The 26838-nt window shown below is 48.5% G+C and overlaps 10 protein-coding genes across 10 annotated transcripts; 3 read left to right on the top strand and 7 right to left on the bottom strand.

The window, feature by feature from the left end:
• Positions 1-292: 292 nt before the first annotated feature.
• Positions 293-2155, top strand: TbgDal_XI4720 (ubiquitin-like protein, putative; the record flags this gene model as incomplete). The annotated part of the gene is made up of 1 exon (XM_011781316.1): positions 293-2155. The coding sequence occupies one exon, from the start codon at positions 293-295 to the stop codon at positions 2153-2155; it is 1863 nt and encodes a 620-aa protein (XP_011779618.1).
• Positions 2156-3068: 913 nt separating this feature from the next.
• Positions 3069-3440, top strand: TbgDal_XI4710 (hypothetical protein, unlikely; the record flags this gene model as incomplete). The annotated part of the gene is made up of 1 exon (XM_011781315.1): positions 3069-3440. The coding sequence occupies one exon, from the start codon at positions 3069-3071 to the stop codon at positions 3438-3440; it is 372 nt and encodes a 123-aa protein (XP_011779617.1).
• Positions 3441-3447: 7 nt separating this feature from the next.
• TbgDal_XI4700 (hypothetical protein, unlikely) lies at positions 3448-3795 on the top strand (the record flags this gene model as incomplete). The annotated part of the gene is made up of 1 exon (XM_011781314.1): positions 3448-3795. One exon carries the CDS (start codon positions 3448-3450, stop codon positions 3793-3795), a length of 348 nt encoding a protein of 115 aa, XP_011779616.1.
• Positions 3796-3969: 174 nt separating this feature from the next.
• Positions 3970-5202, bottom strand: TbgDal_XI4690 (leucine-rich repeat protein (LRRP), putative; the record flags this gene model as incomplete). The annotated part of the gene is made up of 1 exon (XM_011781313.1): positions 3970-5202. The coding sequence occupies one exon, from the start codon at positions 5200-5202 to the stop codon at positions 3970-3972; it is 1233 nt and encodes a 410-aa protein (XP_011779615.1).
• Positions 5203-8514: 3312 nt separating this feature from the next.
• TbgDal_XI4680 (hypothetical protein, conserved) lies at positions 8515-10161 on the bottom strand (the record flags this gene model as incomplete). Its single annotated transcript, XM_011781312.1, has 1 exon — positions 8515-10161. The coding sequence occupies one exon, from the start codon at positions 10159-10161 to the stop codon at positions 8515-8517; it is 1647 nt and encodes a 548-aa protein (XP_011779614.1).
• A 1292-nt stretch (positions 10162-11453) lies between these two features.
• Positions 11454-12275, bottom strand: TbgDal_XI4670 (hypothetical protein, conserved; the record flags this gene model as incomplete). Its single annotated transcript, XM_011781311.1, has 1 exon — positions 11454-12275. The coding sequence occupies one exon, from the start codon at positions 12273-12275 to the stop codon at positions 11454-11456; it is 822 nt and encodes a 273-aa protein (XP_011779613.1).
• Positions 12276-12978: 703 nt separating this feature from the next.
• Positions 12979-13278, bottom strand: TbgDal_XI4660 (T. brucei spp.-specific protein; the record flags this gene model as incomplete). Its single annotated transcript, XM_011781310.1, has 1 exon — positions 12979-13278. The coding sequence occupies one exon, from the start codon at positions 13276-13278 to the stop codon at positions 12979-12981; it is 300 nt and encodes a 99-aa protein (XP_011779612.1).
• A 1284-nt stretch (positions 13279-14562) lies between these two features.
• Positions 14563-19587, bottom strand: TbgDal_XI4650 (hypothetical protein, conserved; the record flags this gene model as incomplete). Its single annotated transcript, XM_011781309.1, has 1 exon — positions 14563-19587. One exon carries the CDS (start codon positions 19585-19587, stop codon positions 14563-14565), a length of 5025 nt encoding a protein of 1674 aa, XP_011779611.1.
• A 1054-nt stretch (positions 19588-20641) lies between these two features.
• TbgDal_XI4640 (hypothetical protein, conserved) lies at positions 20642-21133 on the bottom strand (the record flags this gene model as incomplete). The annotated part of the gene is made up of 1 exon (XM_011781308.1): positions 20642-21133. One exon carries the CDS (start codon positions 21131-21133, stop codon positions 20642-20644), a length of 492 nt encoding a protein of 163 aa, XP_011779610.1.
• Positions 21134-21907: 774 nt separating this feature from the next.
• Positions 21908-25342, bottom strand: TbgDal_XI4630 (hypothetical protein, conserved; the record flags this gene model as incomplete). Its single annotated transcript, XM_011781307.1, has 1 exon — positions 21908-25342. The coding sequence occupies one exon, from the start codon at positions 25340-25342 to the stop codon at positions 21908-21910; it is 3435 nt and encodes a 1144-aa protein (XP_011779609.1).
• Between the last annotated feature and the right edge of the window lie 1496 nt (positions 25343-26838).

Genomic DNA, 26838 nt, shown 5'->3' with positions numbered 1-26838 from the left:
TGTGTGGCCCCGTGCTGCTAGTGCCCACGACTCGGATCCTAGTGGGCAGTGCGCAGACGACTCCTCCTCTTTCCACTTATTGTTATAGCGGTGATATATACGCGTTTTGAATTCCTCCACTTACTTTGTTCTCTATTCTCTGCCCCACACGATGTGACACAATACCGCGTATACGCACATGTAAGTTCATTTTTTATGCTTATCGTTCGTTGTACGATAGTGATCGAATTTCAAAGTAGGAATCCGCTGTAAAGTTAGTAGGGAAATAGCAGCTAGTGGGGGGGGGGGCATAATGCACATCAACGTCTCCGGTGCACGACCCGAACACACAATTAATGGTTTAGAGGTTGATGTCGAAGAAGGTGTTGAGGGCCTGCGCCGCCGCATAGGAGAGCGACTCGGGGCTCCGCCGGAGCAGCTACGCCTCATCCACATGGGCCAGCTTATCGATGGATCACGCCCTTTAAGCTCCTTCCTGCAAGATGGCACTACTGTCCATGTAGTGGTTTCGCCAGGGGCCGCAAATAATAACACCAGTGGTGATGCTCGACGTGGAGTGAGTGGGGGGATGGATATCACCGCAAGCATCATGTCCCCGACAGGTCTCACTGAGTTCTTAACAAATATCATACCGGATATACGGAATGCTTCCACCGGGAACACGCGCGACGGTGTGCCCGTAATGATGTCAATTGCTCGGACAATGCTTCCCGCAGCTGTTCAGGCCTTTAGTCGTTTTGAAGGGACCCAAACTCCGCAACAAACTCGAACTCAATCCCAAAATCAAACTCAGCAATCCCAGCAGCCACAGGAAGAACCTCAGGCAGGACAGCAACATATGCAGACACACCACCAATCGACTCGTGTTCTCATTGGCCGCAACTCTTCCACTCCAGAGCCGGCATCCCTCCATATTCATCTGCACGTGACGACGAACGATCTTGACGAGCTGCCCGATCGTCTCGAACGGTTGGGGAGACGTATTTATCTTCCGTCGTTGAGTGTAAGCACACACGTCGAGCCGACATCCGATATCAGTGGGAACCATCGTTCTTCCGAACACAACGCAGGTCGAACGGCGGACGCCGCTGCACCACACAGCAACGAAAACAACACAACCGAAGCTGACGAAGACGAAATTGTAAGCGATGGCTTGATCCTCAGCCTCCTTGGCCAACTGGCCTCCACAACCAGGGGGAATCCACCCAACGAAGGTGAGTTCGGGACCCACGGGCTCGGTAACCTTCTAATCCGGTCGATGATACGGGAAAATCCCACTGCTTTCTTGGGTATCTGCGTCGGGAACTGGGAGAGCTTTGCCCACTTCCAATCGCGCATTTCAGAAGTGACGACACAGTGGCTTGCAGCGGGGCGGCACGCTGGACCCGTTACTCCGGAGGAGCGCCAGCGACGCATTGAGCAGGAGGCTGACAGGCTTACTCGTCTCGTTGCGGAAAATCTGGAGCTAGTGCGGGCTTTTGAACAGGAACGTCGACCTAATATCGATGTAGCGGCTGAGTTGCGAAGGTTTGTTATCTATGCTCATGAAACAGTTATAGGAGCGATCGTCAATCCACATGTGTCCGGAAGTGCGTGGGCCCAAGGCGTCCGAACGGCTCTTGTTTTCGCAGGTGGTATCGCCATGGATCGCGCCTCCACGTGGTTTACGCGGGGGGCTGAGAGTTTGACTCGGCTTGCCGGCCTGGTTGCCCGCGCGGCCGTCCAGCAATTCACTTCACTTGACCAAAGCACCGCGGAGCAGCTTGCCGCAATAATTGATGGAACACTTCCCACTACTCTCCTTGAACTTCAGCAAGAATACCAGTCCTTACCTCGGCCAGAGGGTGAGCCGGGCATTTTTAACGAGACTGCATCCATAACCACAACATCCGAGGGTGCCAATGCAAACGAACTTCTGGACATTTGCTTGGAAGAGTTCTGTGAAGGGGGACCGGATGACTCCTCACAAGCGGTCCCCGACGTTCCGCCAGATGGTTATGCCGGAGAACTGGAAGGGGCTCTGCGGGCCCTCGGAACACTCCCCGATGACGCTGCCGAAGACATGATGAACCGCGCTCAGCGGTTTTGCCACGAAGCCCCCACCGGCCGAACGGGTGAAAGATCATCCATGTGGAAGCAACTGGAGAGGAGGTGAAGCGAGTGCGGAAGCGCGCGGAGATGGGCCTTACAGAGCCACATATTATTAACACATGCTTTCTGGGTGCTGGGAGTGATGCCCGGTTATTCGAGTTTCCTTCACCATAGCGCTTTCCGGGGGAAAAGCGTGTGCACTCTAGGGAGGGTCAGAAATGGGTATCTTTTTTTTTACTTTTCCATTATGCGCAGGAGCACCGGCGGTATGTGGCGCCTTGCGTCCAGTGGATTTCACCAACTTATCCGATGCTGCGAAGAGGTGATTCTTCCCTTCTCTTCCCTTTACGTCCTTTAGCAAATCATACATTAGGGGTCTTCACGCCCAAGGGCATAAGGGAGGGGGCGGTCCCGGGCCCATTTCCGCCCTAACGCCACCATACCGGCAACTCAATCGACAGTGGCGAGCGCGAGGCCGCCTTCCACTAAATGTGTTGTGGCGCTTCCGTCATCACTCACACCGCCGCAAAGCGGGAAGGGGTGCGGGACAGTTAAGTCGCACAACTGGCAGCCATAAGTGGCTGAAACTGGTTGATCCATCGTGGGTGCGGGGGAAATGGCCTTGACAACCACTTGCAAACTTGAGTAACGCTGACTTGTAACCAATGCACTTAAATTTGGTACACTTGAGGGGACTGGAGGGATACGGACCACCACCAGTTGCCGGAATGGATGCAAGGCGCCACGTTGTTGTATGGCACCCCGCGTTTAGAAAGATGGGCACGCGCCGGCAGGTGTTGAATGGTCGTTTGCGGGCGGAACATTTGTCTAGCAGCAAATGGACCACAGCGCAGCGAAGCTCAACTTGAGGCGAATTGTCGGGAGAAACCCGGGTGGAATGAGTGATGAAAGGGTGAGGAAAATGCGGAATAAAGCAACACCATGCCTAAGCAACCCAACTTCGAAACCTTTAACGTATGGTAGGCGCGGTTGGCCTTACAGAGCACAACAGGCGCTGTCGTTTTTCATTTGGTAGCGCCGTTATTACAATAATACGACCGCAGTACCGGAGGAATCAAGTGGAACACACTCCTGGAGTGCCGCGCACACTCGGTGCCATTAAGAGCGGTGCCTTTGGAAAACAGCTTGACCAGACACTACGTACGGGGTGCGGCAGAGAAACGAAAGGAAACCCACAGCCATTTGCGATTGGAGTGCTGAGAGCGCTCTGCTTACTCGCTCAAACAGCCCCTGCCGCGGAGGCGGGCGGGGGGGAATTGTGGTGCGCGGGCCGCAGACCGACAGCTGAAGCCTTCCAAAGCTTATCCTTATCAGGCTGCCGGACCTGAAGAGGCCATGATCACGGGGCTTAAAAACGACATCGTGGACAGAAAGCATGCCGGCGTATTTCCTCCTTTGGCTGCCCACATTTTCTTGCATGTAATACCGTTTCTAACCGAAATGTTGAGCCCCCGGACGAAGCCAAATGCTCGCCGCCTCATGAGGTGTTATATGTTGTCAGTGACGCGCCCGCCTGCGACACGTGGTTTCCAGCCCCCACTGTTTCTATATATATATATATATATGTGTGTGTGTGTGTGTGTGTGTGTGTGTGTGTGTATGTGTGGCAAGTCTTCGAAAACACATACAACCCGAATGCCACTACACAGAAGTATTTGCGAATACCACCGCCACTACCTTTAGCTCTAAAATCAAAAAGAAGGGATTTATAGGGAGAAATACTGCCAAGCACAACCGCGCTAAAATGGTCATCACCAGTTGCTCTTTTACCTTCCCAATTTTATCCATTGCGACGACAATCACAGCTAACATGGCGCTGCGCCTGTCTGGCAGCACGTCGTGAGTCGTAGCGTTGCACTACCACAGCTTCACAGCCACTCCTTTACCCTTTAGGGCCATGACTGTGTCCGCATCGACGTAAACACCACACACACACAACTTTTTGAGTCTGAAGAGTGTAGAAAACTTTTCAAATCCCCTTGTTGCCTTTAGACACCCGCACAAGCACAAAGCCTCCAGTGTCCAGACATTCGTTAAGGGAGTAATATCTGTAATGTTCCCTGAAAAAGGGAGGTGTAATCGTTCAATTTTTTTGTGGCGACCAAGTAGCTCAATATGCCTATCGGTTATGCCAATGCCTCCCAAGTACGCTTCCCTCAAATCGACCAGCGACAGTATGACATGATCCAGACCTTGTTTAATGTTCACGCACCCGTCAAGGCATAGCACCCTCAACGTTACCAGCTTCCCCAGGGGTGACACGTCTGTTATGCTGCAGCAGTCTTTGGTGCTGAGCACCTGCAGTTTCCATCCGCCCTTCCTGTGGCTTTCCTCCAGATTCAAAAGGCACTTATCATTGAACGCCTTCACGTTATTCACCCATAGGTCTTGCAGGCCCTGCAGTTTCTCACTGGCGCACATCTCCTCTAGCCCCTTCGTTATGTTCTCGCATCCCGTCAGCGAAAGTCTCTTTAATGTCTTGATCTCCGAAATGGCCGTAACATCCGTTATCCCAAGACATCCATCGCAAATTAACCAAATCAGATGGCCTTCGTAACCGTCGCCTTTTGCGCCGAGCTCCGCAATGCACGCATCGTCGACAGCCGGTATGTGGTTGATCCAGAGCGCCCTCATATTCGTCAGACCTCCGCAAATTTCCTTCAGACCATGCTTGATATTCACGCAGTGTCCGAGCGAAAGGCTCTTCAGGGCCTTGATTTCCGCTAGGGGCCTAACGTTCGTTACGTTTTTACAGTGTGCGCAGGTGAACAGTTCGAGCCGTAGGTGTGTTCCCCCCAATATCTTAATGCATGTGTCATCAAGCATGGGTAGGTTGCTTAAGTGCAGCGTCCTCAGATTGCGCGTTCTTTCCCCGTTGCATATTTCCCGCAGCCCTCTTCTCAAGTTTGTGCAACCCTCCAGGGATAGTTGTTCCAGCATGCCGACCTCAGTGAGCGCCGTGACATCCAAAGTTTCTTTACAACCCGAGAGGTCAAGAATTTTCCACCCGCTCTCCTCTGCTTTCGTAAGCCGTTCACGAAGAAGTGGTGGTATGTCTTCTACCCTCTTTAGCGGGGTGTTCATTAGCATCGCTAAAACTTCTCTTCCTTTGCTGCCCTTGCTGTTACAGACATCCTGATCGTAAGAAAAAAAAACGTCAAAACCAGAGAGCGGACGCAAGCAAATCCTCAAAGCGAACAACACAAGAGAGCATGATGCCTCACTAATAAACAGTAACAGCCACTTTTCTCAAGCCTTTCAGGGCACCACAGTGTGCGTACTTTTTCCCTTTTCGGCGCATCGTATCCTCTCTCCCAGCATTCCGCCACACGTAAAACTACATACGGCAAGCAGTTCGCGTGCTCTGTGGCACACTTTCCCTCCGATATCCTCTTGGCAACAGCAGCGAACAAAAGATGTGATATGTATTACTACGCTGACGGTGGTCGCAACAAACAGAACAAAATGGAGGCATGTGCGCCAGTATGCACACACACCCGATGGTGTAACCGGCTTCTGAGAGCGGATACAAGTGAATGAAGCGCTTCCAACCAAGGGGGATATAATTACACCCTTTGCATCTTTTGTGTAAAGCGTTCATATATCATAATCAATGTCACGAATTGATCCCCTACCACTTAGCGTCTGGTCCGTCGGCTCCCTTCCCATAGAGTTAACAGCAATTACAATCTCCCTTGACCATCAGCAGTTTTGTAAAAAAAAAATGTTAAATCGCCCAGGTGCACGCAACCCTTGAGTCTGGGCTCCACACCCCCGCCGCTTCCGCACGGTTCCTTAACTTCCCGAGACATTCGCATCAGGTTATATTAATGTTTTTTTCTTTTTTATTTTGCGTACCACGGCGCCAAAGAAAAGCGTCTCTACCACAACTGTGATAAAACCAATACCATGCATATCGCAACGCTAGTATACCGCAACAACCTGTCACCTGACTCCCACACCGCCTCCGAGACGAAAGAAAAGCAGCAGCGTGACCACACGCGCATACCATCCTACAAGAAGTTAGGTCAAGTGAAATCATTAAATGCCGTAAACACTACTTTGCGTGTTTTCTGTCGAGGGGATATATGGGTCCACGTATTCGACTGAACAACGAAGTTGATTGCACACACGTATGCTATAGCACAAAGTGTAAAATGGTGGCCCGACGTATCTTATTGAATGTATCCCAATATGAAGCGGGTATTGAAGATGCAACAGCGCACGGTGCACTGAAAACCTCCTTATTTTCTGATTCTGATGAGCACTGTGTAAGATTTGGAGGGACACTAACCTGCATTATGTCCAGCGCCACCGAAACAGCCACGCAGTGCGCACTTTCCATTTCTTCCACACCTTCATCCACTCAAGGATCCCTTAAAACGGAACTTCCGCAACACACTTGCTTCCTGTGGATACAGACAACGACACTAATCTTTTGGTTGATGAGTGAACACCACTGGCGCATTCCACACACCAGGAACACGTCCCAAACAATGTAACAAGACACGTATTTGGTGTTCGCTGCTACAACAGCGGGAGGAGGAGGTAGTTCCGACAGGGAAAATGGATACGTTGAACGCCTTCCCAGCGACACAGCATTTAATTTCCACGATAGGTGCACATCCTTCTCCACATCTTCCACAACCAAGTAAAAAGTATTGAGAATCATGTAAACATAATAAAATTTTAACATTGGATGCATCATGTGCTGTTTGTTAGGATTATGGCAAAAGGAAAAAGAAAACAAATATGTAACGACCCCACTGTTGCTGAGACCAGAGTTATTATACTACAAGTGAAAATGTCTTTTCAGTAGCACCATCTCAGAACGATGGCACCGCTGGTACCAAATGTAACTGGAAAACTGTCTTCTTGATGTAACGACAACGTTTCCTATCACTTGGAATATTGAGGAACAACCCGTGTGTATGGTGTTAATCCACAATTTGTTGTTTAACCCAATAAGCTTACGTGCCATCGAGAGACAATATCAAGATACTTAGCTAACCTCACCAATTTCCTCGCATGAGCCCATCTTCCGCTGATGGTTAGGGTATCTGTATTATCCTGTTAGGTTTATTTTTATGTAAGTCGCGCCACTCTTATTGATGTTTTTTTAATAGTTAATATTTATTGTCCTGGCTTAGGTCCTTAAGTTCGTTCACATCCATTTGGCAAATGGTTCCTGTTGATGTCTTTAGCGTATCTTCCTACCTTTTTGTTCCTTCTCTTTGGACTTCCTTTATCAAAAGTGCAAAACTTATCCTTCGTCACTGTCGTATATATACCGAGACATTATCCTCATCTCCTGAGGCTCATTTTATTCCCTCCCTTTTCTCACCTCCCATGTCCCCAAAATAATTAGTGTGGAATACTTTCTTTTTGCGAATCAATTCATACGTCGAGTTTTACATGCGATATGTATAATTTTTGATTCGTGAGACTTATGCCGATCGCACACCAACCGGAAATCTGGTGAGTGAAAAGAGCGGCAGTTCTACAGACGGGATGAGCAAAACCGCTTGATTAACTTCCCTTTTATCCCCCTCCCCCCACCGCACAACTGTTCACTGCTGATTTTCCTCAAAACAACCCGGCGTTTCCCCTACTTCACACCAACACACACTTAATTAAATACGGGACGCGTTCGACACAAAGGTTTCACATAAGTGCTTAAAACAATCTACTAAAGGTAAATAGGGAGACCTTCCGCCGTTACCTCATAATTTCTTTTTGAAACAGATATCCCCTCTCCCTACTTCCCGCACAATCGCGATAAGTACCCACTTAAGCAACGCTGCTTCATTTTTTTTTTTCGATATGTTAAGCCACAGACACACGCACACCTCCGAGGGGTATCACAAAACCTGCCGGGTTCGGTCGTTGACCAGATCGTACATTTTGTCGAACCTCCACCTGTTCAAACTCTTAAGGATGTTGACGGAATGGTGCCTTTCAATCTTATTTATTGGCATCCTCTCGCACATTCCATTGTTCCACTCTTCGAGGCTCGTACGGACTCAAATCCAAAAGAATGAGCCCCCATCGCACTTGTGAGTTGCCGTCTAACTTGCCTCTTTAGCACGCACGATAAGCACTAAAAGTTCTCGCCTCTCAACTCTTAGAGATATGGCTGACGCCTCTAACATCTTCACGAGAAAGCTTATGATAATAGTGAAGGAGGATGGATAAGTATTAGAAAGGATAATGCATTCAGCACTCGCGTGTATATGCATAAATCTGGGCCCGCATTGTTACAAGATCAACTGAGGAAGGAAAGTTAACGTCGTGCGGCACCATATCCAACCGATTGCCGACCATGCGGAAACACAACGAAAATTTAGGATCGACATATCCATAGAAACTCATGTTCAAAAGCCTACAACTCCGAAGAAGCAGTTAACTGTCTTTCTCACCATCATCTGTCTGTAAGATGTACTCTTCTGCGCCGTGAGCACTGAGGCGCCGTCGCACGCATCGATCCTCACCAGTACCGTCATTCCCAGCGAGAGAAGGCGAATTACCTGTTGCTGCAACCAACATTTGCATTGTGGTGGTAAGTGACTCGAAAGCACTAAGCATAGTTCCGGGACCAGTGGCAACAGCGGAGTGAACGGCAGGATCCGTTAGTATTCGCTCACTTTCAGTTCCCGCTTCGGCGCGACGTGTGTTGGCGAAATCATTCATTAATTGGAGACAGCTTTCACACACAAATCGCCGACCAAATCGCAACGTTACCGGGTGTTCATCCGCACAAGTGATGAAACATCCACAAACAACACATAATCGCCGCGACTGGTTACTCAATTTCCCTTCTTCGCCATTTTCCTCTGCCTCCTCCTCTCCTTTGATGTCGGCACCTTCCCATAGGCAACAAATGGGTCGCCTCATCTTTAACTGCTCGCGGTGGTGTTGCGCTGCTTTTCCGGCAATAACACGCTTTGCCTGTTTTGTATTTTCCCCACACGGTCCCCCACTTTGTTTAGTGCGCAAATCAACATTCAGTATTTCAGCATCGGCACCCACGTCTAGTCTCGTCACCGTGTTCAGTACATTGAAAATGGATGTGCGATAGGAACCCAGCATGATATTAATAAAAACTTCGAGGGTACGATCGAAGGAGCGCAGAGCCGTCAAGGTACTGAGTGAAGGTGTAAACCCTGCTTGGATGCCGTACAGGCGGCAGTATATGACAGCTTCGCGAGGAATAAGGCTTCGTAACGGCCGCATCACCATGCACTGTCCCAGAAAACCACGATGTCCACCAAAATGGACAATGCGATTGCTGTTGCTATTGCTCATTACCTCTCGTAGCGTTGCCACACAACAACGGAGAGCGTTCTCACCCGTCAACATGTGATACCACCGACCCGAAACTTGACGGATGTCTCTCCATTTGTTAATACTTTCAACCGCTGCAACGGTCAGAATGCGTCCACGCAATCGCCTGTAGAGAAGTTCACGGTGCGAAAGCGGAATACGCGGGTGGTGCAACACCTCCCGGAGTCCACGTAGTTCATCAGGCGATAAATAATCACTGTACTGCACGATCTGTACTTCATCCGCTGTGAATAGCGGGGTGCTTGCAAATTCCCACTGTTCGCATTGCGTGCGCACCAGGCACTCCAGTTCTTCAAACTGTTCCTTCACCTCAGAAAATGTATGACAATACCTCCCGTTTTCCTGACGGGCATCATCACCTTCATCCGCAAACGCATTAACGGGGCCCTGCTGGGTTGGCGCCATAAGTTCTTCTTCACGTAAGTGCAGCGGAATGAGTTCAAATGTCACACGCCCTTCACCTTGTCTTATGCGATTTTGCGTCCGCAGTATCCCGAGTTGGTGCAATAGCATCATGGAACTAAAACCTCCCGATACGGCAACTACCACCGGCTCATCGCACGGTAGTCCGCAATTGCGGAAAAGCGAGTCCCGCGTGAGGCGGGTGCAAAAATCTGTGAAGCATGAAGAACAGTAACTTTTAGTGGGCCCGTCACGGCTACATACCACCGCTGACGCTGACTTGCATTTGAAGCAGACGGTCATGTTATATTTGTTTGGCAACTAACTATATGACTCGCCAGCTCTGCCCCTCTATCCTTTCCTTCAGCGGTGGCTGTAAAAAAAGAGTGTACATGAGTAAATTGCGAAATAAAGGAGGGAAGAAAAGTAGTGATAAAGAAGCTGAGCAATCGATTCACGAACAAAGTGGTAGAGTAGTTTCTCCCAATTTCTCTTCTCTTCCCTTCTCTTTTTTTTTTTTACCGCCTTTTCTTCGATGGTGGCGTTCTGCGTGTACGTGAAGCCTTATCTAAGAGAACGTAAACGATTCTTCATATCGTGAGAAGCCAATGCGTTAACTGAACACACGTGTCTCGGTCGCCTTTTCACCGTCTCGTCTTTCTTTTCTTCTTTTGGTTTTGAGAATTAATTGAGGTAAAACAAAACAAAAATACACGGCTGAAGTATGGTAAAACACATCACCATGGATGAGGGAAGAAGGGAGAAGTCATTTACACCACCTCAAATATTGGAGGGAGGGGGGAAAGTTAGGCGGTGACACAACGACTCAATGCACGGCCTTCATTTCCTTCTATCTTTCCACCCCAAGCGCAAAGGTGTGTATGTATATACTTTCGATCTTTGAGGTTTCATAATTGTTTAAACGTTTCATCCCATATTGAAAATGAAACCATCGGTTTTGTTCCCTCCAAACAGAATGCCTCCTTGAAACATAATCACAGTGGAGAGATGGAGGAGATGCAAAGAGGAACTGAAAGCAACACTGCGCAGGGTTTCTAACTGTCCCCTCTGGTCACCACTCACAAAGGCAAACAAACAAACTCCCCCTTTTTTTCTTCACTCATCCGTACATGTGTGGAAAGGGGAAGAATGATGAGAAAAAGAGGCGTTATATATTTAAGTTAGAGCACACACTGAAAGTGAATAACTACAACACGGCCTCACCCCCTTTTACTTTCGGTTCATGGCAGAGAGACGCACCACAAAGGCGTATACATATGCACACTAGTGGGAACCATACGGAGACGGAAGGAGTTACAATTTACACCTTTCCTCATTTTCAAAAACTTGTGAAAGTTCCAACAGTTAACCAACCCTAACACCTGGGTTTCGCACAGCGTCGCCCTTTTCCACTTTCTTCTTTTTTTTTTCCTCTCTTGTGTCATCACACCATGATCTGCATTTTCATTCCCCCGTTTCCAGCCCCATTTTTCTCTCTCCATCCCTCCATATCTTTCAAGCTCTTCTTTTTTTTTTTTTTTGCAGTCTAGTGTTCAACTGATTGTTAACACACCGAAACAATCCCAACCTTTTATCTACTTACCTTTCCCCGTTTTGCATGCGCTACCACCACCACCACTCGATGTATCCGCACCTTTTACTCCTGCAGTGGATGCAGTTGATGAAGCCCTAAACGGAGTTTCCCCAGAAGGAAAAGTAGAAGAGGAAGAAACATTCATTGCTGCTGCTGCTGCTGCAGTGGTTGTGGTTGTGGGGGAACTCACCAAATCACTTGATTTTTCAACTTCTCCTTTTCGTTTGGAGTTTTGGGTTCCATCAACCTCGCCTCTGTTCGCCTTTTTGTCGGCCCCGCTACGCTTCCCCTCGTTGCTTTTACTCGGAAGGGGAGCAGGTGTGGCACTGGATGAAGAAACGATAATCTTTGAGGAGGATTTCTTCATTTTGTCCCGCACCACCTCCCGGTCGCTGGTTCCAGAGTTTTTTTGAGCCCTTGCAACCAATATACGTAAGGTGCTCTTCATCAATTTCCGAGTGGCTTCATCGTCTGCTAACGTAACGGTTTCTGTCACCTGCTCACGCTCCCCCTTCTTCTTACCATTGCGACTACGATTTTCGTGGTGTTGCCTCAACATCCGCCGCTCCTCCAGCCGCCGTTTGCGTTGTAGCGTCTCGACGGGGTATTCAATATCACAAATCGCAAGCCGTGGACAAAATTCGGTCATCTTCTCTATCGCTTCCTCATTACTCAGTCGTGTAATGCTAGTGAGAAGTTGCTCCAACTCTTTCCACGCATCTCTTCGCTCCATTGTATCCGCCACTGGTCGTATTTTCCATGGTAAAAGCAATCCTGATGTTCGTATGCTTGACTTAAGCAGCAACACAGAAGCTCGAAGCATTACGTTGTAGAATTCGCTTACACTTTTTTACGCGACTGAAACTTCGAGACGTGCTCCTTTTTGCTGTTCTTTTTTTTTTTTTTGGCTACTCGGCTACAATTCGTATCGTACTATGCGGCGTTTACACTTGTGATTAGAGAAGCCGGTTAGACGGCCCGCCCACGACTCGTCACAGCCTGCAAACGAAGAAAGAGGGGAAACAATTCAATACGTGATTTATTGAGCGATCGCCGGATGAATTACGGGCGCAAGTCAAGACACCCTTTCTTCCTTCGTTGCTTTTTTAATTCTTTGTTTCGTTTCAGTTATGTGTATAACTCCAATTTTTCGCTGGAATAATGTTCCGTAAGCTTCAGCACCACTGGAAGCCTTTGCAATACGTTAGTCTCCTCTCTAATATTTTGTGCGAGTGAGTGAAACTGCGCTTAGGGAGGAGGAGGTTACGAAGGTTCTATCAACCTCTAGTAAAGCAGGGATGAAGCAAAAAAAGAAAAGGAAAAAGAGTATAGAAAAGAGAAAAGATGTTACGCGTTATAAATACACAGAAATATAAATTTAGAACAAGGCATGGGGAAAAAATGAAGGGAGGGGGGGGGGAAAGAGTAAATATCAATGGCAGCAGCGGTTGAGGAAAGCGTACCAAACAACTTAGAGGAAGATAAATGAAAAACTTTCCTCCCAACTGCATATATTTTCACATCCTTCAAACCAACATTGCCTTCACAGAGGAGTAAAGCCGGATTTGAGGGAAAATAGAACAAATGGGGCTGGGAATCATCAGCAAAAGAAACATAAAAGAAAAATAAAGCGCGTAAAGAGGACGTAAAGTGGACAAATATAAGAGCACAAGAAAGAAGGAAGTTGAATGGATGGATGGATGGATGAATGAATGAATGAAAAGGAATAGGGGGTAGCAAGAAAAAACGAATAAAAGTGGATGCGAAAGGAAAAAAAAATGCGAAAACATACCGGGTGAAACGTTGATCTCCACATTGCCTATCATGTATGTAAGCACCTTATTTACGAGGTGCTGAAGTAGCGGCTAATGTGCAGCAAGAAAACGGTGTAAATAATATTCAAATTCCTCCTAAAAGCAAAGTTCCACTACATGAAACTAAGCAGTCGACACCACAACAATAACAATCCCACGAACACAGTCCAATCACAAGTGGATAATACATGCCAGAGGCGCAAAGAGGAAAAGAGAAGAAAAAAACAAACAATCAATCAATCAATCAAAGAAGAGAGTCTAACACGGAAAACAAACGCATCGAAATGAGAAGCACCTGCTAGATATAAAGGAGAAGTAAGCAAAGGATACCGGAAGTAATCCCAGCAAAAAAAAAAAAGGATCTCCACGGAGAAAAGCGAATTGAAAACAATGCCGGACGAAAATGAGAAGCATCTACATACAAGTGGAAGAAAACGTTACTATTCTCTGAGAAATGTCTTTTTCTCCCCTCTCTTTAAACCGCAGGTGCCCCTATCCAATTACAAACCGCCGGCATAAACATTATGCATTGCAGTAAATAGAATCATCGTGATGCAAAACTCTGAGAGTCGGTGAGATTTGCATACAAATACATATACGCACAAGAAAACAACAAACACAAAAAAGAAAACAGAGCACCACCATCGGTAGCCGTTTTAATTTCTTTTCCTCAAGCACAGATTCCTCACCATTTCCCCCTTGATATATATATATATATATATATATATATATATGTATCTATATATTCTTCATTCTCTCTCCTTATTTTCTTCACTCCCTATAGCCTCGTCACCCTAACTCCAGCATCATAACTCCCCTCCCCACTATGTATGTGTATGAATATTTACGTGCGTGCGAAATGTACATACATGCACGCCACTTTATTGTTTCATTCAACAGCTTGCTATCGTTTCTGCTCACGCCCTTATATTTGTTTTTATTGTATATTATTCTCCTCTCCTTTCCGTTCACTCTCCATTTACGCCGACTGCCTTTGCGTGCCCTTCACAAAGCAGTTGTGTGCATGTATGTGGGGTGCCTTTGATGGTCCCACTAAGACTTTTTTTTAATTGTCATTGTTGTTGTTGTTGTTGTCAGACAAAAAACTTTTTATCCATCGGAGCGCGGTAGAAGAAAGGAAAAATACCCTCTTCACAACTGGAAACTGACCCATGGAGGCCACCGGAGTTTGAGCACATTTAACAGCATTATCTCCCTCAATTTCCTCACGGTGGTTGCATGGAGCTCACCACACATAATAAACAAAAATGCAAGCACCTCACACAAGATTCCTCATCACATGGCCACATCAAGATCCTCACACACATCCAAATCAAGTTTTACTCCCACTAAACACCGCATCAAACGCTCACTGAGACCCACAAGGAAACCACTCGGGTAAGCCAATGAAAAGCGCTCCATGCTAACTTTTTCACCCGCTACAACATTGGAAGATGGACACTTTACCAACCGAATTGGTGGACAATCAGATGAATCCGTTATATTACCATCTAAATTTGTAAGGGAATCAGTCGTGGCTGATGTGCCAACTCCAGTGGATGACGCGCCTAAAATAGCGTTCACGGAACGCTCAAGGTGTGCCCTCCATGAAATGAAATCATCATCACTAGTCTCTGTTTGTGTTGACCCAGCCGCCGCGGTGCCCGGTTGTTTGCTGCTCGACTTCCCCGTTGGGGATGCGTCATTACTCTTCCCCTTTGACTGACTGTGCCAGAAGGAAAGCGTGTCGATTAGGTTGAGAAACTCGTACACAAATAAACATTCACGTTGCTGTGCGTTCAAAGAAGACGTATTTTCGTCCAACCGGCCAACGGCCACAAATGACTCCGCTCCCTCTCCAGCCTCCAACTTGGTGAGTGTTGCTTGCATCATAAAGTAAATTCCCGCCCCCATTAGGAATGTCGGCACATCCTCGAGGGTTGATAGTGTGGGAAAGCATTGATAGAGGAAATTCTCCACAAACTCATACGTCTCAAGGCAATGCCGTTCGAAGTCAGGGTCATTGGGATCGAGCGACCGCTTCGGATTCCATATGCGACCAACGAAGTTGAGATCTGCCGAAGCCTCCCGAAGCCACTCAGATTCCGAGCGGACGCAATAACACGCGAGTATCATGCGATTCCGCTGCTCGACGCGATCGAGACGGGCCTCCTGCTCTTCCCTAGTGTCAAGCATCCGCTGCTTATAGTCGTCGTGTGGTGTGTGACTGAATATTAATTTCCATGCGTAGATAGCCGCCGCGGTGAACACGCGCTGCTGAAGGGAAAGCGCAATACTCCAGTGTTCGAAGGGTCGCGGCAACGACTTGGGTATGGGTTCTAAAAACCGTAATTCATTCGTATCAACAAAACTATCCACGCGAACTGATGGTGGGTGTGTAGAGAACATATTCAGAAATGAGGAAGGTGTGCCATTCCCATCTTTCACATTTCCTTTCACCTTAAGTGAAGGGGAGTTATATATAGCTCGATACGACTTGATCTGGAGGTACAAGTCATCGCTAGACCTGGGTTTGGAAGTTGGCATCATGCTCTCGAACGCATGCACGCTGCTGTTCCCACTAATAATGGAAGCGGTTTCAGCCATTTCCTCCGCGTTGCCATCTTTACCCCTGTTCTCCTCGTTGTGCTCCGCAGCCTCCTCAACATCATCCTTTACTGTACGCCAATCGCACGAGGCAAGGACATCGTAAGCGGAATAAGGCCGTGACTCGTAACGGCTGCACATGACACGCAATGCGTACACAAGGGGCTTCGGTGCACGAAGAAGTCGGTGTAGCATACCAACCTTGAGTGTTACTGTATCGGGGTGGTAATTGTATGCAGCGTGCGTCGATAAACCAGAAGACTTCAGGTGTAACGGTGGAACTGCTGTTGCCCTAGTGCCGCTTTTATTTTTTACAAGAGATGTTGCCGACTGAGTTCGAGTTTTAAGAGATTTCATGGGGGCACCCGTGTGCGACTTCGTTGACGCGCTACTGCTCGTTGTGCTTAGTTCGGTCCTATCGTGATGGTCGCGCAGCAAACTCTTTCGCTTCTCTCGTGTTCGGTCAAACCTCTCTCGCATGGTCGGTGCCGGGGACCCGCCATTCTCTTTATTCGTTTTAGCGTTTGGTGTGGACGGTTTTGTGGACTTTTCATGAGTAGAGTTCGCCACAGCAGGCTTTGGCGCTTCCTCTTGCTTCTGTTGAAGAAGCCGGCGCCGGCGGCGCACGGCTAAGTTGACAATGAAGAAACTCTGTAGACGAGCAGCCATAACATTTCTGTGTTGCAGCCGCTGCTGCTGATGTTCATCTTCCCACCTCTGCTTCTGCAGCTGCTTTATCTCCAATCGTGACTTATATCGTCGCCAGCAATGAGCTATGCGTGCCGCCATTTGATTGCATGCCTCTGAGCCACACAAAAATACACTATCCATAGGAGCGGAGAATGGTTTTGCGGTTGCAGCCTCAGTTTCCTTCACCATCGTCTCTTCCTTCCCCTTTTTCTTCTGCTTGTCGGTGTGTTGGGCCCTCTGCCTCACACAACGGAGCAGAAAGCGTTCAATTACCTGCGCCGCATGAACCCGCCGGTGGTTTTCATCCACGGATGTTACTTCTACACCTTGGCACACGGGAGTGTTGTACTCTTTCCCCAGCAGTGGCAGTTGCTCCTTCCTTGTGCTCAAAATCTCTTGATTTGATGGTCCAGTGGCTCTGAAATCACCTGCAGCTTCGGCGGGACTAACCCTCTCTCCAATTATGGACATATCGTTGCCATCACGTCCCTCATCCACCGCTGAAGGGACCGTCGCCAACTGTATGGATAATGATTGAGTGGGGCTACCCAAATTCCCACTCGTAGAGTTGCGCAGCGCTAGTCCTTGGATTGTTTCCCAGGTAGCTTCGGCTTGCTTTATCTGCGCCGCGGTGATAACACCTTCGACGGCCGGCGTGCTGCTCTTTTTCGAGTGCTTCGTCTTCGACCGCTTTGCCGTCCTCGTAGGAGAGGCATTTTTCGCATTGAGTTTTGGAGTTACCTTCTTCGAGCCCATGAGTACCGCTGCAGAAGACCTCGCTCGGCAGAATTTGTTAGCTAAGGCGCCGTTAGCCGAGGTGGTGGAACGAATATGCTTTTCGGTAGCGGTATCAAATGACAAACGCCGCTTTCCTCCCCCAATCACAAGTCGAGGACTGCGGGCAGTGCTGTCATTTCGCTGAGGATAAGTACTGTTCAAGCTGCTCTCCTTCTCGTCATCACTAGTATTCGCCCAGTCAGCAAACGCAACCCCCACAAACGGCAAATGTACGTCCGATGCATGCGTGGTGCTGCTAGAATCAACAGTCCTGTGACTATCGGCGCACCTACTCGTGCTGTAGTTATGTTCACTACCTTTCGTACTACTCGCGAAGCGAGTGAGGGGTTTGCTGGCGGGGGCTGACGACGCATGAACCGCACGGCGCGCCGCAGCACTTAGGTTCCCCCCTGTTTTCGGTTGAAGTTTTTGTTCGCTCAGTTTCCGATCTTTGACTGCACGACCACTATTGGTCGATGCGGACCACGTCGAAGGAAGGAACAGTGGGGTCTCCAGCAGTCCTTCATCCGCTGTAGAAATGTTTGTCCCCTCTGCCAAGGCTGAACGGACACGGTTACACAACTCCGAGAGTTCTTGCACTATGATACGCTCCTGCGAGCGAAGGAAGTGTAGATAAGCGGCAGGGATCCCCGTAGGCAGGTTAATCGATGTCAGGGATGCCGATGCCTTTGGGACACTTTGAATCTGGGGCACAGCTGGCACACTGCAAGCCTTCACTATCTCCTGCTGCTGATCGTTAGACGCGGGCCCTGCATCACCAGAAATGGAACCCAAAGGCCTCCTAACCTCACAGGATAAGTTAGACAGGCATAACAGTAGTCTCACGTTGCACCGCTGTAACTCCTTAAGACCGCTAGTTAACGAATCTGCTCGCGACTGGAGGGCACTGATGGTTAAAGATTTCGAGCTATCGTTGTCAGCCGCTTGCTCTGAATCGAGTGCTCTATCCTCGTGCAAACCATCCTGCTTCTTGTTGCACACCTCAAGGAATCTGTTCAATGACTCCCTCACATCCTGTCGCCGCTGTTTCAACTGTTCCATCTTGCTGCTATAAGGGCGGAGGTGATCACAATATGCTATCATTCGTCGCAGTGACTCATCCCGCAAAACGTTCGCTCCAGAAGCTAGATTGGTAAACTTTGTTGTGGAGGCTATCGATGGTGCCTTCACAGTGGAACATCCCTGAATCTTCGAAGTGCCTTTGCTTTTCTGTCGCCCCTCCACAGATGATTGTGATTTCGCGCTAAGAGCTGGGCCGCTTGGCATTCGCTTCAGAGAAAGGTCAATGTTTCTACCACTGGCGCTAGCACTAGCGCAAACACTGTCATTCGCTGTTGATCTATAACCGATTGGTAAGCCCACATTCGAATCAGAGGTAATATCGGTCTTTTCGCCCAAAACAGCGGCAATCCACGATTCTTGTGGTGACTGTCCAACCTCTTCGCACAATTTCCTGTAGCAGCTTACGACCTCCTTACGCATTTCATCATTGTTGCTGGGCGTCACCTCCTGCAGCTTCATCCGCATTGAGCGAGACCGAGTGTTTTGTTTTGCATCAAGCACAATAGGCGGCCGTGCAGTCCCGAGAGAACCCTTTACCGGGGACAGGAGATGTCGTTGTCCGTTGAATGTGTTTGTAGCATGCATGCTGAGTAGCGATCCCCCCTTCCTGTCGTTTGTTACACGCCGGAGTGACCGAGCCCTCCCCACCTCCTCTATTATTTGCCCAACTGCCTTCCCCCGAGACTGCTCCCCACTCCCCCGTAGTACTGCTGACGGCATACGGGCCAGTGGTGCCGTCGCCGATGTAGTGGAGCGACGCTTTCGAGAACAGCGCGGTGCCGGTGACGGGTCTGTGCGGTGCTCGACCATATCTCGCCAGAGTGTTGACAAGACCGGGGTGGCAAAGTGAGGGGAAACGACCCGATCTGGAACGGACGGGGGTCGCCGACGAATGTGAGCTCCGGAGGAAGCGGCTAGTGTAGGTCGCACTGCTGATGCACGCAGCGTCGAATTACTTTTCGTCACTACAATGTCTTGAGGTCTAGGCTTTGGCGAAGTTAGTCCGTCTTCAGTATCCATAACACTTCGATGAGCGAGACGGGGAACAGACTGACACGAAGCGCCTGACGTTCCAGTGGTGGGATCAACTGTACCCGTCGTCGAAGCACCACCCCCCAACACTGACGACGTGGAGGGGGTAACTGCTACAGAGGCACGGCGCATAACCTTCGGCTCCCTATATATATATATATATATATTTATATTTATATATGTTATATCGGTCGAACGTGCGCTCCACAGCCCTTTGTACAGGCACCAACGCAGGTGTCTCCTGATGGGCAACCGCGCAACACCTCAAGATAATGTTCGGTAGCTCCAACAGTTTCCTGTACTCTGTTGTTGCCCCACTCGCTCACACACTTGTTTTCCACCCTCTGCCTTTTGTGTTGCCACAGACGAAACGATGACACGGATGAGCACAGTTGGTCGTACCAGTTCCCGTGTGGATCCCTTGCCCACTGACAGTTTGTGTGACACAATGCCCTCGGGAGAAACTTCGCTCGCGTGCCCCCCTAAAACTGCCCTCTGAACTTTTTCTGCTATCCACGAAGAACTGGCGAGCCGCCTCAGTGAAATACCGAAGGATAAGGCCAATAGAGAAACAAAGCGTGTTCTCTTGCTTTTCTGGGACCCGCAATATTTGGCGTTGGAAGATACTTTCCTGATGATTCCGTTTTCTCTTCTCACCGTTCCTTTGGTTCGACTCAAAATTAGTTTTATATTTCGTTGTTTCCTTTTTTTTTTTTGCTCTGTTACTGTTGCTTTTCGCTTCTTTCCTCTGGTAATATATACACGTGTGTATTTTTACACTTCACCCCTTACGTGTGCCCACACCTTACCTGCTATAGGGATTGTGGATCCCACCGAACCACCTCTACTTTCCCTTTTTAAATTCAACCTCTCCTCTGTTTAGTTAGTTCTGTTGCTGGGAATGTGTGAAAATAGGAAGCGAGAGAAGTAAATAGGCAGACGCCTAAATAAGGTAGTAATACAGTGACAACAACAATAACGTAAAAAAAAAATGCAATGATTACCAACATAACGAGTTTCTAAACTGATGGCGATATGATTAACACTACTGGAAGCATCGGACCACCTGCTAGAATATAAGCATTAAAAAAAAAAAAAAGGACGCCACTTGCCGGACAAAGCCTAAACTATCCATACGAATACGTCGCACCGTGTGTACATCTCAGGACTCACAGAATAAATCCCTTTACAAGTGAAACCCCGGTTCGCTTTGTTTTGCTTGCAGTACGTGGCTACGAAGCCTCCGCATGGTCTCTTTTTGTTCTGGTGTCAGTTGTTGTTGCTCTTCGGGCGTCATATCCCGAGAGGTTTGCCCTACTAAAAGCTGTACGGCATACGAATACCATGATTGATAAAAGATACGCGCATGCTTCTCGCTTGCGTCTATGTGACGCTGAAACTCCGTCTGCACGAACCGATCACCAAACTCACGCTGAATTGGATGCAACTGCTTTGCATGCAACTTATACAAAGTGCGGTAAAGGCGGCATATGGCATGTGTCCATCCTTCGCTGCGGTATTCTACAGAACTCAACTCCATTGGATGGGGTAGGGCCTGGAGCCCACTGATGCTACCGATGCTGCAGCAGCTACGGGCAATAGCGGGGAAACCACGAAAGGTGGTTACATCATCACGATTTTTGTTGAGGCGTAAATGCCAAGAGGGCCTCGCTCGCATAATTTTTTTTAACTATTTCGTTGAATACCTACTACTTGCCACTACAACTGTGGCAAGCCTTCCTTTTCACTCAATGCTGGGAGCGCAGCTCACTTCGTTCCTTCTTATTTGCCCGACGTATTTTGACAGTTGTTGTGCTGTTTACGTGCCAACGCGGTAAAGCAACGGCCCACGTTATACAAATATGAGATATTTAGCGGTATGGAAGAAAAAAAAGTGGATAAGGGAGGAGGGGGAAAGAAATGCGAAGAACCAAAATAGTCAGCAAAGTGATTAACAAGGCAAACCACTTTTCGTCCACCCACTACCCAGTTACGTATCTATATCTTGATTTAACACAAACGCACATACGAATATAAGTTTTGCCCCACACTCTCCAAATTTACACAACTCCACGGGAGAAGGGGAAGATACGATTCCATACGTGCGTCTGTGGCACGCAATACATTCCACGCATGTAGGAAAAGGTACCGAACCTCCCCCATACGATATGCACTGGCCAAACCGGACCATAGATATACATTCGTTGCAAACACAATCATGAGCGGCCCGTCCGCTAATTTACAGTGGCCAACGCTGACACATGAGCACAGGTGAAAACAAGTGCACATACGCATACTTGTACTTCTGCAGCTAACTGACAGCCGCACTTGGAGGGTAAACTCGTCTCATCTTTGGGATACTGAGTTCAGTAAACATGGGCGCGTGTGTGTGTGGGGGGGGGGGGGGTGACCTTAGTACCTTAAAAAGAAACTAGAAACTTTCTGGGCCCCCTTATTCGTTAGTCTCCGCAGCAGCGGCAGTGGGGGATAAAATAGCACTAGTGGAGGCATGGGAGATTCCATCAGATCCCAAAACGTCATCCGCGCCCTCTCGGTTGATCAATTCGTGCATAGCTCTCCGCGAATCCGTCGTCATGTGCAGACGGGGTTCCGCATTGCTTTCCCCCCTCAAGTGCGGAGTGAATGGCCCTAAATCCGCTGCACCTCGCGCGTCGCAACGAACCAAAGTGAGGCGCGGAGGCATCGCTGGAGTGGCATACCCTTCATAAATATTTATTTGGGTTGCCTTCCATATGCGGTAAACGTCACGGGCATTATCCACTCGCTGCCGTCTGACCGTTGAGCGTTCGGCGATCACTTTGTGCAGCTCCTCTGCGATTCTGTTGACTCTACGCTGTACAGGAAGACCAATTAACTTCATATCCATTCCCGCCTCCCGCAATGCAGCTGCGGATCGGTCAGCCAGCACACGCTGGCGATACATAAGAGAGACGAGTGAAAAGTTAAGCAGTGCAATATGGCGCTGTAGATTCTTTTCACGACCATACTTCTCGCTTACTTGTTGCCATACCTCATTTGTTGTCGCGGAGTTCAACACCAGTAGTGCACAGAGCTGCCGTAAGGTTGGTCCAACGGCCGGACGCTTCAGTTGCGGAACCACGTGATTCCGCGTGACGTACTGATGCGCATTCACATAGAGGTCATTAAACGCACTCATTTCCTCATGTATGGGCTGTAGTTGCGTTTCACCGTAGCGCGCGCGAAGCATAACGCGAAATGGTTCGCTAGTGTTGCGCAACTTCAGCGGCCATGGATGATAACCCCTACCGTACTCAGTGGTGAGCATTGGACCAATTAGGCTGGTGCCAGCGGAGACAAGATCTTGCAAAGCGGTAAAGGAAGTATAAAGCTTTTCATTGTCCCGTAGAGAGGCATCTACAACGGTGGCCCTGTTGAGGATACCATCCATCATTAAATACACAGAATTCCATAGTTCACTCAAATTTTCAACCGTGGCCCTGCGAATGCGGCGGTAGCTACTTCTCAGTTCGTCAACTTGTTCCCTCAGAAACTTTTCCAAATACTGCTTGTCCGTTGCATTTTTTATCTTCGTTATCTCCCTCTCCTTTGTGTTGAGTGCAGCCAATAATTCCCCTCGACTTCGCGCGTAGTTCTCCTTCATCTTCCGCTGCACGAGCTCAAAATGCTTCCGTGCTCTTCTCTCAGAAGTGTCCGGATCGGTAACCATTGCCTTCCCAATGATTTCCATGTTCGCGTTCCTTGCCTTTGATGCAGAAGCAGGAAGTACTTGATCATTTTCAACCGCCAGCAGGACAAGGTCGAGAAGACTCTGAACGGCTGTGCAGTCAATGGATATTACGTCACGGGTCATACTCATAGACCTGTTCAGCCCACCACCGCGACCATCGTAGGCGTTCATGTTTCGAGTTGTGTAACTACTTCCAATGTCAGTGGACGGGTCGTCTACTGAGGCATTTTCGTCGTTTTCATCGCTGTGCGTTCCATGTCGCCTGTGACTTTGTGCCGAACCCGGGGTCGGACGACGCGTGAGATCACTTGCGCTGTTGTTCAGCCCACGAGAACTCTCGTATGCACCCGGCCTTGACACCCCAGAGGAGGGTGGTCGCCAAAACTCACCCCGAGAGAAGCTATTGTTCCGCTTTCGATCCCCGCCGCACACACCCGCTGGTGACTGAAAATATATGGGTGACGCCTGCATCCCCGTCAAGGACCGCTGCTGATCCTTCAGTGCAGTCTGATATTGTATTTGTTTTTGTTGTACTATGGTAAGTTGTGAACGCAAGGCTGAGCACTCCCTGTAAAGTGTTTCGCGCAGGTATTGTACCACTTTCTTCTTGCGAGAGGTGTACTGTTGTTCTTCACTCAGTTCCTCCTTTAGCAATTTTATTTCTCGCTTCTTCTCCTCAATATCAACGTGGAGACTCTCTACATATCTCACAAGCTCGTCATACTTTTCGCATGTCACCGTAGTTGTGCTATTGCTATCTGTGACGACCCCAACAGATACGTACCGTGTTTCCTGGTGACATTTCGCAACTTCTGATAACTCTTTTGGTTTACCACCGCCAGATAGTGGAGCATACTGCGTGTCAAGTTTCGATGTGCAGTGGCTTCTTGACGAAGAGGTGGGAACGGAGTGTTCCCTCGTAAGGTCACCCCCCTCCCGTCCTACGGTGGATACCTCGCTGCTAAGGTCCTGCTGTATGCTTCCAGACGTCACAATCGCTGCGGGTCGGGGTGCAAACTTAAGCTTCATGTCAGGGGCTTTGTTTTTTGAAGGGGATTCAACGTTTTGCGGAATCCTGCTGCTTTTTCCATAAGTTGCGGGAATGGCAGCTTCAGCGAAGTTCATCTGCAGAGGTTTCTTCGCTTCTGAACCCACCCAAGTTCCTGTGAGCGAAACAGACTGTTGACAAAGTGTAAACTGGGAAGACATAAGAGTTTTCGGTTGTTCTGCCACTTGTTCTTGTTGCTGAGGAACTGGCTGCTCATCTACAGGTGGTACCTCAGGGTCATTGGCCGCAGCACACATGTCCCCTGTGCAAGCAAGTACGGACCCATTTACTGGATCCCGTACGTAACATGCGTTAGGCAACACGGTTGGCTGTTTACGGAACTCTTGATAGAGTTCCTGAAGTTTCATAGGGGTCAGTAATCGTTCCCCATCACCTTGGAACTGCGAATAGGACGGTATCTCCTTCAACAACCGGTCTAATAGTGCACGACTCTCGAAAACCTGGCAGAGACATGATTTGATTGAACCTATTTGTGCTATTTTTAACTTCTCCACAATAGTATTTGTGACCTCCTCCACGATGAGACGCAACGTCTTTGGGCAGGGCTGCTGTGCGAGTAAGGCACCCTCGTCACCCTCGTCACCCTTCATTGGACTGGACAATATAAGGTTCTTCCCTACTGACTGCGATGATGGCCGCTTCTTCACCAAACTTGGGGTTGCTTCAGGTAACAAGGTGGAGGTAAGTGACATGTTGGAGTTCATTAACTCCTCTTGTTCAAAAGTTCTCTCAGGTACCTTAGAGTCCTTATCACTCTCTACACCCAAGCGAATGCCTAGCGGAGGGGTTCCTACACTACCGTAATTTGCACGCCATTGTAATTGTCGCATCACCCGATGGTAGACACCCTCCAACCGCGGATGTACGTCTTTCGACGACAATGTCTTTCCCGCACTCTTAAGAGTTTGATAGCCATTTAGATCCCTCATATCTTCTCGACTTCCATCGCTATCCGAATTATCGGTTGCCCCATCGAGTGCTCGTCCACCCGACCGCTTTGTAAGCGTCGGAAGTGTAACGGTAGCAACGCGTGTGTTCTGATTGTTGACAAACACACGCGCCTCCTCGCCCGCTGTTTGGTTGACCATGGTTTCCTCAACTAGATTCCCTATCGCGAAAGGGAGTTTTTCAACAATATATATATATATATATATATGCAATTTCTATGTATGAATACCTATATTAGCAAGCAACTCTGAATAGCACACAAAACCAGATCGATCACGGACAGGGTAATGGGGGCACGGCCAACAAAACAATGGATATCATAGTGTGTGTGTGCGACCGCCACCACATTTTACAAGCAGTGTCTTGCTGTATGTGGAAGGTAGCGCCAACTTGAGATAAAGTTTAAAAAGGCCTTGATCATAGCTCTTCTTTGGCACGCGTTGTAACGGTGCAGTCCCGTAACTCTTAGAAAATTTAGTTACAACTGCCAAACACCACGAGCCAAACATACACGGAGCCACGGCTGCACGACACTTTTATTTTTCTTCCTCCCGGGGACCTGTGTTCACAAGGAAAAACTAGAAAGGGACACAATGTAAATCAAAGACGCACTCCACGTACTGCAGGCAGGAGCGGTAGAGCCAAGGACTGTAACTATATGTGCATTCATGTTTTAATAAACTTGTCTGCCTGTGTAACTACTGGCCCACGCCCTATGAGGCGCACGCAGCACCTCCTTCACTTCCCATTGCCTCTGCACGGCTACGGGTAAAGACCCATTCTGCTAAAGAGAAAAAACAAAACTAAGAGCGAACAAGGAGCAGAATAGCAAATAAGAGATATAATTCCGTATATTCCACCTTCACATGCAATACAAAAGCCTCCTAGGGCGCTAGTTTGACAAACTTCAACGTGACTTTAGTAGTTGAAGTGGTTGAGTCCGCTCACTACCCAGCAGCGGCCATTGAGGGGCCATATAAACTACACATCAAGACAAGCCGACCCACGCAGTTGTTAGGAGGGAGGATAATAACATTAAACAGGGAGATAACTCTCAACAACCGTGACGGTTGCCATGTGTCCCCTAAATACCGGTGCGCGAACGGGGTAGCAGCATTCAAACTACGACTCCGTTATTTTCTTTATACAGAACGATGCGTAGCATCACCGACTGTCCATTTTTCACAGATGCAACGAGGCTCTTTCTTTTTTTTGCGCATTGACTGTGTCTTAACTGCACCGCTCTCCCATTCATACCCCTCCCTCTTCGTCCAAGCAAGTACGCGATGTGGCCACGCGCACCACAAATGCTTATATATATTTATTTATGTACCCACTGCACAATGTTTAGCGGCGATGGCAAAACACGAAAACACACACACACACACACACACGAAAAGGCCACCGACACGTATGGAGCACGTATGTCTTGAGGGGGGGGGGGGAAAGAACAAAAACAGCTTGTAACGAATGTTAGCCCTCTCGGGGAAATGTTGTCCCCTAAATTCTAATCGGTACATATACAGTCAACAGCGAACCCATGCAATGCCGGTCACTGTTACCTGCCGTGATCATGAAATAGGTGTGCCACACACTCTTCCGGTGCCACACTCAGAAACCAAAAAGTACAGATACA

This window comes from Trypanosoma brucei, chromosome 11, assembly GCF_000210295.1.
Source record: "Trypanosoma brucei gambiense DAL972 chromosome 11, complete sequence".
Classification (NCBI taxonomy): Eukaryota; Euglenozoa; class Kinetoplastea; order Trypanosomatida; family Trypanosomatidae; genus Trypanosoma; species Trypanosoma brucei.
Note: the sequence above shows the minus strand (reverse complement) of the source record. Positions and strands in the feature narration are given on the sequence as shown.